General features: G+C 42.9%; 2 protein-coding genes across 7 annotated transcripts; one reads left to right on the top strand and one right to left on the bottom strand.

Moving 5' to 3' along the window:
- The first annotated feature begins 102 nt into the window (after positions 1 to 102).
- On the top strand, positions 103 to 7,708 carry emd (emerin). 6 transcript variants are annotated; one of them, XM_013276903.3, is made up of 8 exons: positions 131 to 560; positions 822 to 944; positions 1,307 to 1,402; positions 1,767 to 1,801; positions 1,903 to 1,928; positions 6,129 to 6,188; positions 6,811 to 6,864; positions 6,952 to 7,708. In XM_013276903.3, exons 1-8 carry the CDS (start codon positions 293 to 295, stop codon positions 7,115 to 7,117), a joined length of 828 nt encoding a protein of 275 aa, XP_013132357.2. In that variant the 5' UTR covers positions 131 to 292; the 3' UTR covers positions 7,118 to 7,708. The 6 variants fall into 6 exon arrangements, with proteins under 6 accessions (XP_019205738.1, XP_013132357.2, XP_003454303.1 ...); XM_013276905.3 differs by having other exon boundaries at positions 400 to 560; positions 866 to 944; XM_019350193.2 differs by lacking the exon at positions 822 to 944 and having other exon boundaries at positions 103 to 560.
- A 3,043-nt stretch (positions 7,709 to 10,751) lies between these two features.
- On the bottom strand, positions 10,752 to 14,593 carry si:dkey-93l1.9 (ninjurin-2). The gene is made up of 5 exons (XM_025901708.1): positions 14,536 to 14,593; positions 13,844 to 13,896; positions 13,039 to 13,264; positions 10,908 to 11,043; positions 10,752 to 10,821 (listed from the first exon to the last, which is right to left on the bottom strand). Exons 1-5 carry the CDS (start codon positions 14,591 to 14,593, stop codon positions 10,752 to 10,754), a joined length of 543 nt encoding a protein of 180 aa, XP_025757493.1.
- Positions 14,594 to 15,657: the final 1,064 nt, after the last annotated feature.

The following is a 15,657-nucleotide window of genomic DNA, read 5'->3' as shown; positions in this document are numbered from 1 at the left end:
CATACACTGAACAAACTTACACGAAAAGAATGAAAGGTTGTTTCATTGTTTCAGTTTTATTAATAGAGCACCAGTTCACAACAACAAAAAACACAAGCTATGAGAGAGAAGACAAAAGTTTATGACATGAAATGGCTTAGAAGGGGTCAGAGAAGAGCTCAAGAAGATGTGGAGGGTGAAGGTCCCAGTGGTAATCGGAGCCCTCCCAGTCTCTGAAGAGCACAGTCCCAGGAACAGCCAAGATTCTGCGCAGGACCCTCAAGGCCTCTGGTAGAGGACCCGGGCTGGAAGGATGGAGAATGTCTATCATGTTACACAGATTGCCGATGACAAAGGCCCTGTTGGATCCGCTCTGAGCGCTGATTACTCGATTAAAACCAAAGCACTTGTAACCGTGTTACAGAACGAGGCCAGATTAGCAGGATCAGCAGTGATCTGTGGGTGTGCCAACCTAACGTCTCCAAATTCTGGAGAAGTTACGCCCACATGTGAGCTTTACTGCTGTGCCCAACTTTCCTTCGTCTCAGTTCACGCAGCACAGCCGTCGTCTTATTCCAAAGGTGAGTGACATTTAGCCCACTTTATCGTCAGCTTTGTTCATGCGCTGCTTTCATTTGTTTTGTGGCAGCGTGGATTTACGCTCGAGAGAGACTCAAAAAGCCGCCAGGTCAGTTCTCGGAACTGTCCGGTTTCTGCGAGGAAACTCATTTTAACGGGACTCAAAGAAGTAAACGCTTTACAACATGTACGACTGTCTTAAACGTTGACTGATAAAGTTTGGCTTTGAAATGTAGCCTGTTTGTTTCCCTGCTGGAGCGCAGGGTGGAGCGCAGGGTGGCGCATGTCTGAGTCTGTCTGTCTGCAGATGTCTCTGAGTGAGAAAAGCGATGAGGAGCTCGGCAACTTGCTCTCTCAGTATGGCATCAAACATGGACCCATCGTGGGTAAGTACACACACAGGGATCGCAGCTTTGCTCCGTGAAGTGTTTTCCACACACGCAGATTATCCACGTGAGCGCTGTTCTGCATCTGAGACATGAGGAAAAATGTTGCGGGAAACTTCCTTCATACTGGAAGTTTATAACGCGAGGCTACCGCTACGTTAGGTCTGGCTTGGTATATGTGGACAATATGTGGAAACTGATACACTGCATCATAAAAATGGATCCACGTGACATTAAAATCATTCATTACAAAAGGTCACGTCAACCAAAAAACTGCTTTTAATTCATTCATTCGAGCATCTATTTAAATAAGCGTCTGTACTTTGTTCACATACTGAAGAAGTGTTTTTGTGTGAACACAGGCTCCACTCGGCATCTGTATGAGAGCAAGCTTGGAAAGGCGATGGAGCAGGCTTCAGTGAAGACGTCCTCTGATAAGACCTACTACAGAGAGGAAGGTAGGAAGCAGCCTGAGGCAGAAGCCGTCAGTGTTTCAGTCAGAGTGAAGAATACTAAGGATCGGGCTCATTTGGCTCCAATCTTAAACACACAAACGGTGATTGAGTAAAGTCAGGAGACTGTGGTATCTGGTGCTGAAGTCCGACTCTCTTCCCTTCATAGTTGTGAATTTGAAGTTTGAATCAGTCAGTGTTATGGAAACAGCAGCAGTGATGATAACTAGTCTGTATGAAGAGGTCAGCCCCAGCAGCTCGCTCTCAGGCTCACTCTGCTCCTCCTGTTTCTGTCCTCTGATCAGATTTGGAGGTGTAACTTTGAGGTAATAGTTGCATGATTTGTGTTTCGTATTGTTTTTTTTTACAGAGGAAGAAGTTACCTACATCACATACCACAGTGCAGTGAGTCCTGATTGTCTGCCTACCCCTTTGTTTTTGTGCCAACTCCTCTACTCTGGAAAATTACAATAATCTTACAATTACTCCTGCTTTCATTTCGACAGGCTACACGTAAGCGCTCTGCCAACACGTGAGTACTGCTATAACCCACACAGAACATCACAAGGCACATTAAAGACACTGATGCAACACGACATCCTGATTAACCTGTTAGCAGAAAAAGAGCAGCAACCTGTTGTTTTGTCGAGATCTGCGAGGCTGAGGTGTTGAGGGTTTATTTAGATTATCACCTGCAAAGTACGTTTACCTTGATTATAATTTGACTCTTTAATGATCTCATGGAGGCCTGTCTTCATTTCCCCACAAACAACACTAGCGACACTATTTCAGCAGCAAACGCACAGCTGAGGAGAGGTTAGAGCCACGGTGTCCAGCACCAGGCCTCGAGGGCCGGTGTCCAGCAGGTTTTAGATGTGTCCTTGATCCATCACTGCTGATTTAAATGGCTAAATGACCTCCTCAACATGTCCTGAAGTTCTCCAGAGGCCTGGTAATGAACTAATCAGGTGTGCTGACCCAGGGTGAGATCTAAAACCTGCAGGACACCGGCCCTCGAGGCCTGGAGTTGGACACCCCTGGGTTAGAGCATCTGGATGAGGCTCTAATTTAAGATCCTCTCGTGCTCTGAGACAATCATGGATCGATGAAGCCGCTCCGCTGACACGTGCATTTCAAACATGGTGCATGCATGTGCATGCACAAATGTGGACATGAAACTATAGTGGAGCAGATTAAACTAAACATGAATCTCATAAAATGATAGTGTGGGTTTGTGGCATTCATGGGTAAACAACATTCACCTTGACTGGTCCCGGTGGTTCTCGATGCACCACCCTCTTTACTAACCATTTACAAACACCAGTTGTAACCTGCCAACAACCACCAGACTGGTTTACAAACAACTAATACCCAGTTAGCAAACATCGTTCCATTCAATTCAATTCAATTCAATTCAATTTTATTTATATAGCGCCAAATCACAACAAAAGTCGCCTCAAGGCGCTTTATATTGTACAGTAGATAGCACAATAATAAATACAGAGAAAAGCCCAACAATCATATGACCCCCTATGAGCAAGCACTTTGGCGACAGTGGGAAGGAAAAACTCCCTTTTAACAGGAAGAAACCTCCGGCAGAACCAGGCTCAGGGAGGGGCGGCCATCTGCTGCGACCGGTTGGGGTGAAGAAGGAAAACAGGATAAAGACATGCTGTGGAAGAGAGACAGAGATTAATAACAGATATGATTCGATGCAGAGAGGTCTATTAACACATAGTGAGTGAGAAAGGTGAGTGGAAGGGAAAAACTCAATGCATCATGGGAATCCCCGGCAGCCTACGTCTATTGCAGCATAACTAAGGGAGGATTCAGGGTCACCTGGTCCAGCCCTAACTATATGCTTTAGCAAAAAGGAAAGTTTTAAGCCTAATCTTGAAAGTAGAGATAGTGTCTGTCTCCTGAATCCAAACTGGAAGCTGGTTCCACAGAAGAGGGGCCTGAAAACTGAAGGCTCTGCCTCCCATTCTACTTTTAAATACTCTAGGAACAACAAGTAGGCCTGCAGAGCGAGAGCGAAGTGCTCTAATGGGGTGATATGGTACTACAAGGTCATTAAGATAAGATGGGGCCTGATTATTTAAGACTTTGTATGTGAGGAGCAGGATTTTGAATTCAATTCTGGATTTAACAGGAAGCCAATGAAGGGAAGCCAAAACAGGAGAAATATGCTCTCTCTTTCTAGTCCCTGTCAGTACCCTTGCTGCAGCATTTTGGATCAGCTGAAGGCTTTTCAGTGAGTTTTTAGGACATCCTGATAATAAAGAATTACAGTAGTCCAGCCTGGAAGTAATAAATGCATGAACTAGTTTTTCAGCATCACTCTGAGACAGGATATTTCTAATTTTAGAGATGTTGCGCAAATGGAAGAAAGCAGTCTTACATATTTGTTTAATATGTGCATTGAAGGACATGTCCTGGTCAAAAATGACTCCAAGGTTCCTCACAGTGTTACTGGAGGCCGAGGTAATGCCATCCAGAGTAAGAATCTGCTTAGATACCATAGTTCTAAGATTTTCAGGGCCGAGTACAATAACCTCAGTTTTATCTGAATTAAGAAGCAGAAAGTTAGCGGCCATCCAGGTCTTTATGTCTTTAAGACATTCCTGCAGTTTCACTAATTGGTGTGTGTTACCTGGCTTCATGGATAGATAGAGCTGCGTGTCATCTGCATAGCAGTGAAAATTTATGCTATGTCTTCTAATGATGCTGCCTAAGGGAAGCATGTATAATGTAAATAGAATTGGTCCTAGCACTGAACCCTGTGGAACACCATATTTAACCTTAGTGTGTGAAGAGGACTCTCCATTTACTTGAACAAATTGGAGTCTATTAGATAGATATGATACAAACCACTGCAGTGCAGTACCTGTAATACCTACAGCATGTTCTAATCGCTCTAATAGGATATTATGGTCAACAGTATCAAACGCAGCACTGAGGTCTAGCAGGACAAGCACAGAGATGAGTCCACTGTCAGAGGCCATAAGAAGATCATTTGTAACCTTCACTAAAGCTGTTTCTGTGCTGTGATGAGCTCTGAAACCTGACTGAAACTCTTCAAATAAGCCATTCCTCTGCAGATGATCTGTTAGCTGTTTGACAACTACTCTTTCAAGGATTTTTGATATGAAAGGAAGGTTGGAGATTGGCCTATAATTAGTGTTATATACATTCAGTGTTAACTGTAAAAAGAAGTTAAATATGGTTTACTTAACTGACAGTGTACGGTTAAATAATATTGGTTAGTGTAGTATTACTTTGTATCAATAGGTAACTTCACATCTGAGCAGACAAGTATCACATGTGGAGTTCCCCAAGGTTCCATCTTGGGACCCCTTCTGTTTAACATTTACATGCTCCCACTGGCACAGATTATAAAGAACAACAAAATAAACTATCATAGCTACGCAGATGACACACAAATATATATCACAATGTCACCAGGAGACCGAGGCCCTGTACAGGCTCTTGGTAAATGCATTGAGGAAATTAATGACTGGTTGTGCCACAATTTTCTCCAGCTAAACAAAAATAAAACTGAGGTAATAGTCTTTGGTGCAAAAGAAAAACGATTACAGGTCACCAGAGAACTCCAATCTATACACCTAAAAACCACAAACCAGGCGAGAAATTTGGGTGTAGTGATGGGTGCAGACCTAAACTTAGAAAAACACATTAAGACAATAACAAAATCAGCTTACTATCACCTCAAGAATATTTCAAGGATAAAAGATCTGATGTCTCAACAGGACCTGGAAAAACTAGTCCATGCATTCATCTTTAGTAGGCTTGATTACTGTAACAGCATCTTTACTGGTCTACCCTACCTAAAAAATCAGTCAGACAACTACAGCTCATTCAGAACTCTGCTGCTCGAGTCCTCACTAAGACCAAAAAAGTGGACCACATCAGTCCAGCTCTGAGGTCTTTACACTGGCTGCCTGTCCGTCAGAGGATAGACTGTAAAGTTCTGATGCTGGTCTATAAAGCTCTGAATGGTTTAGGACCAAAATACATCAGTGACCTCCTGACCCAGTATGAACCTTCCAGATCCCTCAGGTCATCTGGATCCGGTCTGTTATCAGTCCCCAGAGTCAGAACCAGACACGGAGAAGCTGCATTCAGCTTTTATGCTCCATATATCTGGAACAAACTCCCAGAAAGCCTCAGATCAGCTGAAACACTCAGTTTATTTAAATCCAGGTTGAAGACTCACTTATTCTCAGCTGCATTTGAATAAAGCACCAAATCCACACTTAAGTTTAAATTTCAAAACTTACATTTTAACTACTGATTTTATCTACTGTTCTGATTTTTGATTTTATATACTGTTTTGTTTCTTTGTTTGTTTGTTTGTTTGCTTGTTTTAATCAATTTGAAATCATGCTTTTTATTTGTTTTTGTTTTTAATGTCTCTGTAAAGCACTTTGAATCACTTTGTTGTTGAATTGTGCTATATAAATAAACTTGCCTTGCCTTACCAAGTAATGGGGCAGCACTAGCAGTGTGAGGGACATTAGCAGTGCTGCTTTGCTAGCCCTGCAGGCTAGCGTGCACGCCTTTATGCACCACTCCGGTTGGATAGTTTAAAGCTGATTATTTTGCACCGCCCACATACAACACTGTGCTTTTATTTCCTCTATGAAATTCTCCCAAACTGCACTGTTCTTATCACACCTCATCTGTGTTATGGTCTACACTACCATGGAAGTAAACCTGAAAGGGCAGATCGTTGTTGTTTACCCAGATGTCAGTCAGTCTTAACCTGCAGGTAAGAACTCTGCAGAGTCACATTTCTTAGTACAGTGTTGTGATTTACACTGTAAGATGATAGGCTGGATTTTCTAGTATTTACACTAACGTTATATTAATCTGTGCAGTTTTTTCCTTTGTCTCTTGTTGTGTGTGTCTCACTACACACACGCTATTCAGCCAATCAAATCATTTACATGTGAAAATGGGAAAACTCCAGGAAGTGACGGGGAAGCAGAGAGATGGTTTACATGTGAAACTCAAACTGCAGCGTTTCATTATTTTAGTTTGCTGACGCTGATGCAGCTGCGAGGGTACTTACTGCCATGTGTTCCACATGAGGGACTTTACCATGTTCTTGACCTTTGTTTGAGGATATTTTGTTTAATTGAACTTGGTAACATTTTAATACCCAGCCCTCCTTAAACCAAAACGTGCATGCAGCTAACTACCAGTGCAAATCTGTTATGTGTGCTAATAAAATCCACTGTTCTTGTCAGCTCAGAGTCATAATGGTGATGACACGTTGAGGGTAAAGCCAGCGGTACTTTCCCTAAAATGCATCATAAATGTAGTGCAGTGAAACAAACCCAGTGCTGGCTGGAACATTAACTATTGAACTGTGTGGTTCCTGCATACAGGGTGAAGCGAAGCACTGAGCAACATGGAGTTGAGAGACCAGACGCTGACACAGAGTGAATCCTGCAGTATGAAGCAGTCACATGTTTGAGCTCGTGAGTTTATAGCCGGGTCTAACCCACCTCTTCTCCTTTGTGCCTCAGGGCTGCCGTGCAGGTCACCTACAGCTCCACCAATCACACATCTGTACGATCAGGGGAGCCCACTGGAGACAAGTCCACAGGAAGCCTGTGGAAGATGATTCTGGTGCTGCTGCCTTTAGCTGTGTTATCAGCTGTGTGCTACTATGCCTACGCCTACATCGTGTGATGAACAGTGGAAGTTGTTCATTCGGGAATCATTTTCCTTTGGATGGAAGGATTGTTCTATCGATGTCACATCGAGACTCTATTTTTGTGCTTCACCACTTTTTACTTGGACTCTGCTACAGTAGCTTCACATTCTGCTGTCCAACTTTAAAGCCAAAGCTTCTAGTGACCAGCCAGTTTTGATTTTTTACAACTGTAATACTGTCGATTATGTTATTGTTAATACAGAAAAAAAGTGGGACTGTCAGGTAATATCTGCACTGACCTTGTAGATCATTTCCAGTTGCAGTTATTATTCCTCTGCTAGAGTCATTTTACACGATTCACAGTTGAAAATAATACTTATCTGTTACTGGCCTTTGGTGCAGCTCCCCAGCTCATCTTCTGTCTGAAACATCTGTTTTAGCTCCTCTAACATTAAAGCCATCCATGTATCCTTTTTCTTATCTAATTCAGGGTCACGGGGGGCTGCAGCATACCATAACCCTTATCTAATTAGGATGCCCATCTTCAGTAGGAATGTCAGAAACTACTCCCACTAACTGATCGTTAATCTCTTAAAAAAATAAATTTCTTATATATAATTGTTGAATTACACTTCTAATCAATGTCCGTTTTATTATTTTCTATTTACCCGAGTTTTGTGTGTAATGAGATGTACTTAATCATGTCATGTAGCACCAGAGAAAGAAAAGCGAAGAAGATTCAAAACACTGGACTCACACTGAGTCGTTGTGTCTACAGTGTAAGTAGACAAGTTGATTACAGCGCTGTGTAACAAGTTTACACCTGCCTCTGTCCAGTTTATCCAAACCTGCTACATAGGATTTAAAATGTTACTTTAAATCTAAAATGCCGTCTTCCTGCTGTTCTGTAAAGTATCACTCCTAAACAGTGTGTGTCAGTGTAACAGTGTGTAATAATAATAATAATAATAATAATAATAATAATAATAATAATACAGTTTCTTAGCAACTGTAAAGCAGAAAGAATTAAACTCTTAATAAAATGTAACTGACAAGAAATGTAACGAGACAAATTATTAAAGGTATTTTTTGTAAAAATAAAAAAAATCAGAAAATGTAATGAAGACATTTTACGAGAAACCGTATGTCTGAATATCTGACATCATTTTTGTTGCTATCTTGATAGACCACTTCTTAGTGATCTAATGTTTCCATGTTCTTCTGGCTAGAAACAGCAGCAGGCTAAGAATGACAGTAACATGGATTCTGTGTTATGGTCAGTGAGCTGGACTGTTACTGGAATGTCTCAGCAGATGGGACGCTGCGCTGACACACTGACCATGATGTGGTTTAAAGTACTGTGTGCCAGCACACCCTGCTTGGGCCCTTCTGGATCTGAAAATGAAGCCAAATGAAGAAATGCCAAAAAACTGTAGGACCTCTAAGTGCTGCTCGAGGCCGCGTGTAAAACATCCGGCTGTATAGCATAAAAAGCATGTTTGCAGACCATTACGAACCATTTTGGCCTCTATTAATAGTTTTTGATCTTTATTTAAAAAAAGAAAGAGAGAGAGTAGGGTCATTTCTTTTAATCTTTCCTCCACCTGATTAATTGAATTAGGGTACGGCTGCTGTGATAGGTGTCCCAGCCCACAGCCTTCTGCTGGGGCCTTGTGGACTATTTTTACTTAATTGTACCCATAAAAACTATGGTCTGCTGTATGGTACAGACCACTGGAGAGTAAAAAGCTCACCAACACCCATGGTATTAGTCCAGGGGTCTCCCACTCAACGTCTCGAGGGCCGATGTCCTGCAGGTTTTAGATCTCACCCTTGGTCAACACACCTGAATCACATCATTAGTTCATTCCCAGGCCTCTGGAGAACTTCAGGACATGTTGAGGTCGTCATTTATTTTTAAATCAGCTGTGTTGGATCAAGGACACATCTAAAACCTGCAGGACACCGGCCCTCGAGGCCTGGAGTTCCCCACCTCTGATATACAGCGTTCTGCTCTACAAGCCACCTCAGGCTCGTCTCAGCCTTTTATCCACTGCCTCTGAAAGAGGGCGCCATTGAGTCAGTAAACTTCTACAGATGCATAAATAATAAATACATTGCGGTTAAAATTGCAAGTGGAATCAAATACAGCATAAAACCTGTTACAGATTCATAGCTTTGAGCTGTGGGAGGACCAAGCTTCCCATAAGAAACCCACACAAACAGGCCCTAAGCAGGTTAGAGCTAAATAAAAGATGGACAGAGTCACCGTGGCTCCACATTTTGGTGTGCTGGGTTTTCCTGGAGACAGAAGTGGAAAAAATCTGGATGAGAGGGTTGAGCCTTCATTATCAGTTGAGATACATGTTATTCTGTGCTGATTAACAAGTTAGTAAAAGTCTAGAATTTCTTTTACCAGAACTGCAGCATAAACTTCTAGGATGGTCTTTACTTCTCAACGGGCTGCTTCAGTTTAATTTTTCTGTTAAAACGTTACAAACTGTTTCAGAGGTCAGGTGACTTCTGGAGTCAGTGGAAGTGAGGCCAAGTGGGCAGCTATTGGTTGTAGTGATAGCTAATAAAATCCAAACTGCTACTTTATTTAACAAAAAAAACATATATAGTTTCCTGTTGTACAGTTTCTTTGGGGAACATTAAAGCTGTTTTAGAACCAGAACAGCCCTGCTGTGAATGATGCTGGTGACATTGTGGGAACGAGATTACTGAATATTTATGCAGTCTCATAACCAGATGAAGAGGTGTTACATTCACACTACATATCAAAGATGGTTTGATGAGTGTGCAGCTTGGGGCGATTGTGGCTCAAGAGTTGGGAGTTCGCCTTGTAATCGGAAGGTTGCCGGTTCGAGCCCCGGCTCGGACAGTCTCGGTCGTTGTGTCCTTGGGCAAGACACTTCACCCGTTGCCTACTGGTGGTGGTCAGAGGGCCCGGTGGCGCCAGTGTCCGGCAGCCTCGCCTCTGTCAGTGCGCCCCAGGGTGGCTGTGGCTACAACGTAGCTTGCCATCACCAGTGTGTGAATGTGTGCGTGAATGGGTGAATGACTGGATATGTAAAGCGCTTTGGGGTCCTTAGGGACCATAAAGGCGCTATATAAATACAAGCCATTTACCATTTTACAGTTGCTACCAAACTAGAAAGTATCCACAGAAACCCAGTTTTACACCATGCAGTAAAGTTACTTTCTAATACTGATACTCCTTTTTACATAGACATATTTTAACATGGGAGAGTATGAAGTGTATTTAAAACAATAAGAACCAGCAGTTTACACTGCCAAAGAAACAAAGCATGTTATATTTATACGACAGAAGCTTTTAATATGTTGGAGTATCCATGTCCAGTATGTGCATTTCAGGAATTGGCATCTCTACCCAAAGGAAGATGAGGCAGTGTTAATTCCCACAAAGTTATTTGGTTGTCAGTCTGTAGCTGTAATCTTAAGATAGGACTGGCCTGTAATTGTCGAGGATGAGGTCTACTCGATGGTCCACAGCTCGCTGAAGTCTCAGTCACAAAACATTTCATTATGTTCATTCAAAAAACTTTTTTTTTTTCTCCAAACAAGTCTGAATTTGAACACGGAGCCCACACAGAGGTAAGGCTTCTGTGCCACAGCAGCTTTCAGTGCTTTGGTCCAAAGTCTGGTCTAAATGCCACCAGTCCTGTTCAGGTCAATGGGCAGAGGGGACGCTCTGGTACGGATGGAACAGGTGAGGCTGGTGAGCTGGGAAGAAAAAACATCAAGTTTACAAAAGTAAGAGACGCCGTGAAACAAAGAATCTGTGTTCTGTAAAAGGAGTACCTGATAGTATGGCCCTGAAATCCCAGCGCTGTGATGAAGATGTTGATGAGAACCGTGAAGAAGACAAAGACTGTTGCTACATTTTTCATTCTGTTCAGTTTGGCGTGTTTCCTCACATCGTTGAGATCGTACTTCACTGCTGACACACAAAACAGTGATGCAGTTAGCTACACTGATGACCACCAGAGTTATCAGGTTATTTATGGATTAGATGAACAGATACAGATGCATGTTTTATACTACTTTATGGATATAATATTAATGATTGTTTTTTCTGACGAGTTAACTTTTAATACACAAACTGGTGTATGTGGTCTTTCAGGTTAACTATGAGCTAATAGAAATCCATGGGGCAAATGTAGGTAAGACACAGATATCTAGCTCAGCTAAATGTTTATTTTCCAAACTGTCGGGCACAGTAAAAAATGTCCAAGAACATTAAGACTGCAGCATCTACGCACACTTTAGTTTGGGTCTACATACAAGCGCCCACGAAGGACGGCTCATTGGACCACGGTCACAAGGGGGCGGCGTCCTGTTCTACGACGCATCTCTTCATTTTTGTTTATTAGGAGCAAATACTGGCATGTGGTCCATCTTAACATGCTTTAGCCTGTATGCTCAACGCTAAGACCAGCAGCTCACTAACAGGCATGTCATACATGTGACTGCTGGGAGTTACAGTTAAGTGCACAAGCTTGGATCTGCAAAGTGTGCAAACTGTATTGAGATCATTTATTATGTGAAACTTCTATTTTTTTTAATGAATTCATATATTTGTTTTATTTATAAAGATTGGTCGTTGCTTGGGCAACTCCAGGCCTCGAGGGCCGGTGTCCTGCAGGTTTTAGATCTCACCCTGGGTCAAAACACCTGAATCACATGATTAGTTCGTTACCAGGCCTCTGGAGAACTTCAAGACATGTTGAGGAGGTCATTTAGCCATTTGATTCAGCTGTGTTGGATCAAGGACACATCTAAAACCTGCAGGACCCTGACCCTCGAGGCCTGGAGTTGGACACCACTGCCCTAAAACCTTTGCATCCTTTTTACTTGGGTCATCTTTATACAATTCACTTTTAGTGTCAACTTAAAATTAGAAGGGCTTATTTTTTTTAAACCGATGACTCTTTTGCATGCAGCAGCATGCGAGACAATCCACACAGTAGTGTCCCAGCTGCAGCCATCACACCCCCAAGCCTTCCTTTTCATCTCTGGAGATTTCAATCATGTTTCCTTGTCCTCAACTCTTCAATATTTTCACCCAGTATGTGGACTGTTTTATCAGGGGAAAAAAAAGACTGGACTTGCTGTATGCAAATACATCATCACCCCTCCCCCCACTGGGTCGCTCAGACCATAACGTGGTCCATCTGGTTCCCTCATACATACCTGGAGCCTGGAGTCCAGGTTTGGGCTAACAGATTGAACCAGTTCTTTAACAGGTTTGATTCCGTAGCCCTTTCCTCCCCCATCCACCAGAGCTCTTCACCTCTCTGCAGCGCCGCTCCCCATAGCACGAGGGACAACAGATGCACCTCACCTGCGTCCTTTCTCCCTCAACGACTCCACTGCCTCCTCCCCCCATGCGAGTCATCAGGAACCACCCACTCATACCTCACACTGCAGCCTCTCCGGCACAGCTGACCAGGTGTGAAGTCAGCTGAGGATGATGAAAACCAGGAAGGCCACAGGTCCGGATGGAATCAGCACCAGACTGTTGAGGGACTGTGCAGATCGACTCTGTGAGGTTACCACATCTTTAACCTCAGTCTCAGCCTGGAGAGGGGCTGTCAGACTCTATAATGCAGCTCAACATCCTCTGGTCATCTTACTCACCAGCTTGTTTGTTCTCTGCACATTTCATACATGGCTCTGTGCATCGTTACCTGTATATACGAACTTCACTTGCTTATGTATATAGGAACACGTTGTGTCTTCCTTTTATATTTTATATTGCTATAAGAACTGTAACACCCACATTTCTCATCCGTGGGATAATAAAGGTTTATTCTTTTCTATTCTAAAAATACTTTGAAAGCATTTTTCACTCAAACTGGAATAAGACAGAGAGAAGCACAGCTGTTCTTTAAGCCATTTTCATTCAGATAAAGTCAATGATGTCACTTGCCAATGAAGACGAGCAGCAGCCCCACTATGACCTGTAACGTGATGGACAGGAACAGCAGCACGATGAGGGGGACATAGAAACGATACTGCGGACCCACATAAAGGACGGACTTCAGCTGAGACGAGTTGGCCATGAGCAAGGCCACGTCCAACATGCTCTGAGCCACACTCTTCTTAGTCTCGTAGTGATTCATGTCAATAGGTCGGAGTGCTTTTCTAGGCCGGGCCTGTGAGAGGACGGGTTAGTTATGAGAGCAGGAACACAAATGCAAAGTCAAATAACTTTCACAATGTTTCTCCTCTCTTTAACAGTGTGACGTCTCTGCACACGTGTCCACGCCTTTTCCACACGCGTTTAGTTACTTGTCCCTGAAAACATACATGTGTGGAGAACGAGTTGAACTGGTCCTGTGTCTGAGCTGATAAATCCAGGTGACAGCCACCTTGTATCTCAGAAATACTGGGAGAAAGTTTCAACCAGCTGAGACATTTAGTCCAGCTGTGTAGCACAAGGGTGCGAGACGTCACACCGGGGTGCAGCCCTGTCTCAGCCCCAAAGCCATCATTCAGCTCTCTGTACAGCTGATGAGTGGAACAGACGCTGGAGAGGGGTCGTTCCTATTTTCTCTCCCCGTTATCATGGACTTTAACAGCATAATGATGAAGTGACACTGAACTGAATCATTAATCTTTTTGTTTTTTGTGACTTTGTCATTCTGATTGTTCTTCGAGGCTGATGTGATGTCAGGGATTACTGCTGCATGCTCAAACATCCAAGTAAATCCCAAAAGGTTGGTTCTGTTCACCTGGACGTTCTCAGTTTTCATCACTGTACAGGTCATCTTTGTTATAGCATAGCCTGCACACGCCTGACGTGGATCAGAGCATTAAGAGAACACATAGTTACTTTCAGACTGCCCGTCGCTAGCTTCACCATATAAATAAATCAGGAATAACAAAAGCCAAAGACATTAAGACGACACACGGCCCCAGTCTTTGTTAAATTTATCAGTAGGATGGGATTAAAAGAGACTTCTTAAGCTCACGTCAAATACCTTAATTTTATTATTGAATCACAGTTCAACATGATCCTTATTTATCTCACGTTGGGCCTTTGTGTTCATCGAATGTCAAAAATGAGCTGTTTTAGCCTTTTTGATCCACCTTTCTTTTGGCTCCTCAGAAACAAATGTAGAGCATCATGTGGGTGAGACTAAAGTCCTGCTAGAACGAAGCTACACCTGGTTCTATGAAAAAGCCCCATGTCTAAATGATCGGTGGGGAGAGAGCCACAGCTTTACTTTTGCTTCAGAAGTTTGGTCAGTTTGCCACAAGACAGGATAAAAAGTTTTTCCCCACACGAGCTATAACTCCATATACAACTCTGCTGCTTCCTTCAGTAACAGCTTCATGATGTGCCGACACAAACTTTAGGCATTTCAGCTACGAGCACCGTGGCCCCCGAGGGCAGAGAGGACGAGACGGGCTTGATGCTTACCTATGTCGCCCAGTTTATTTAGAGCCATGTCCTCTGCATTAAGCGTGTGCTCTGCCATTCTTCTTCCTGCTGCTGGAGTCTGTGCTATACTGGCTGCAGAAAAGCTCGAGGCTGGAGACAGGATCAGGTCTGGCTGCTCCTCCTGTAGGATTGTTAAACAACTCCCACTGCATGCCTCTCTGTCACTTTCCAACACTCGTGTCATTCATAATACAAGAACTTTGAGCCCTTTAACTGGAGTATCTCATCTTTCTCAAATGTCTTTCAATATGGCTGTACACGAATCAACACGACTCAGTGTGCCAGCCTGCCTGTAGCAATGACAAGAATTATACGTCCTTTACTGAGGTGCTCTGTTGGGTTCACAAGGGATTTTTTATCCTTTTGTTCCCATTATGATGGATTCAGACCAGTTTAAAGTTTAAAACCTAAAAACTGTGATTAGAACCCCAGTTTCAACATTTCACCAAAAGTGAAGAGTTCAGCTGTTTTTAAATCTCTTTGACCAGAGTAACATTTCTCTGCTCCTGATTTTAGATTTTTATTTATTCGAATGTGTTCCAGTCTCATACTGGGTGTACGAGCTGGACAGACTGGTTTAGCTCCCCTCTGCTTTCGTTTCAGCCAGTGTCTTTGGAAAGGCTCCTCTTGTAAACAGGGTGGATGAGATAGCTGCTCTCTGTCACCCAGGCTGAGTAGAACTGTGTGAGATAGAGTGGCTGCTGGTCTGAAGGCTGAATATTTGAATCACACCACTGTACATGAGCTTGAAGCCATATATACATGAGATATAAAACAAGGACAAGTTGAGCTCACGTTCATGTAATAAGACCTTTGAACTACTGTTAATAATTGTGGCGTGATAAACAATGTTTTCATTTCTGTTTTCTTAACATGTAGTCAAGTGTTTAACAAAATATAGAACAATAAATATGAACTTCACAGTACTTAGTTACAGATCAGGAGAGTAGATTTAAAAAGCAGTAAATATGACCCTGATGACCCCTCATTCCTCCATGTTTGTTACTCTCTGAGCACCTAGACTGTGCCCTCGCTCTCTGTGGTGACCTCAACTTTGGACTAATGAAGACGTGAACAGGCTCAATACAGCGGGAACTCTGC

The sequence above is a fragment of the Oreochromis niloticus genome, linkage group LG20 (assembly GCF_001858045.2).
Source record: "Oreochromis niloticus isolate F11D_XX linkage group LG20, O_niloticus_UMD_NMBU, whole genome shotgun sequence".
NCBI lineage: Eukaryota > Metazoa > Chordata > Actinopteri > Cichliformes > Cichlidae > Oreochromis > Oreochromis niloticus.
Note: the sequence above shows the minus strand (reverse complement) of the source record. Positions and strands in the feature narration are given on the sequence as shown.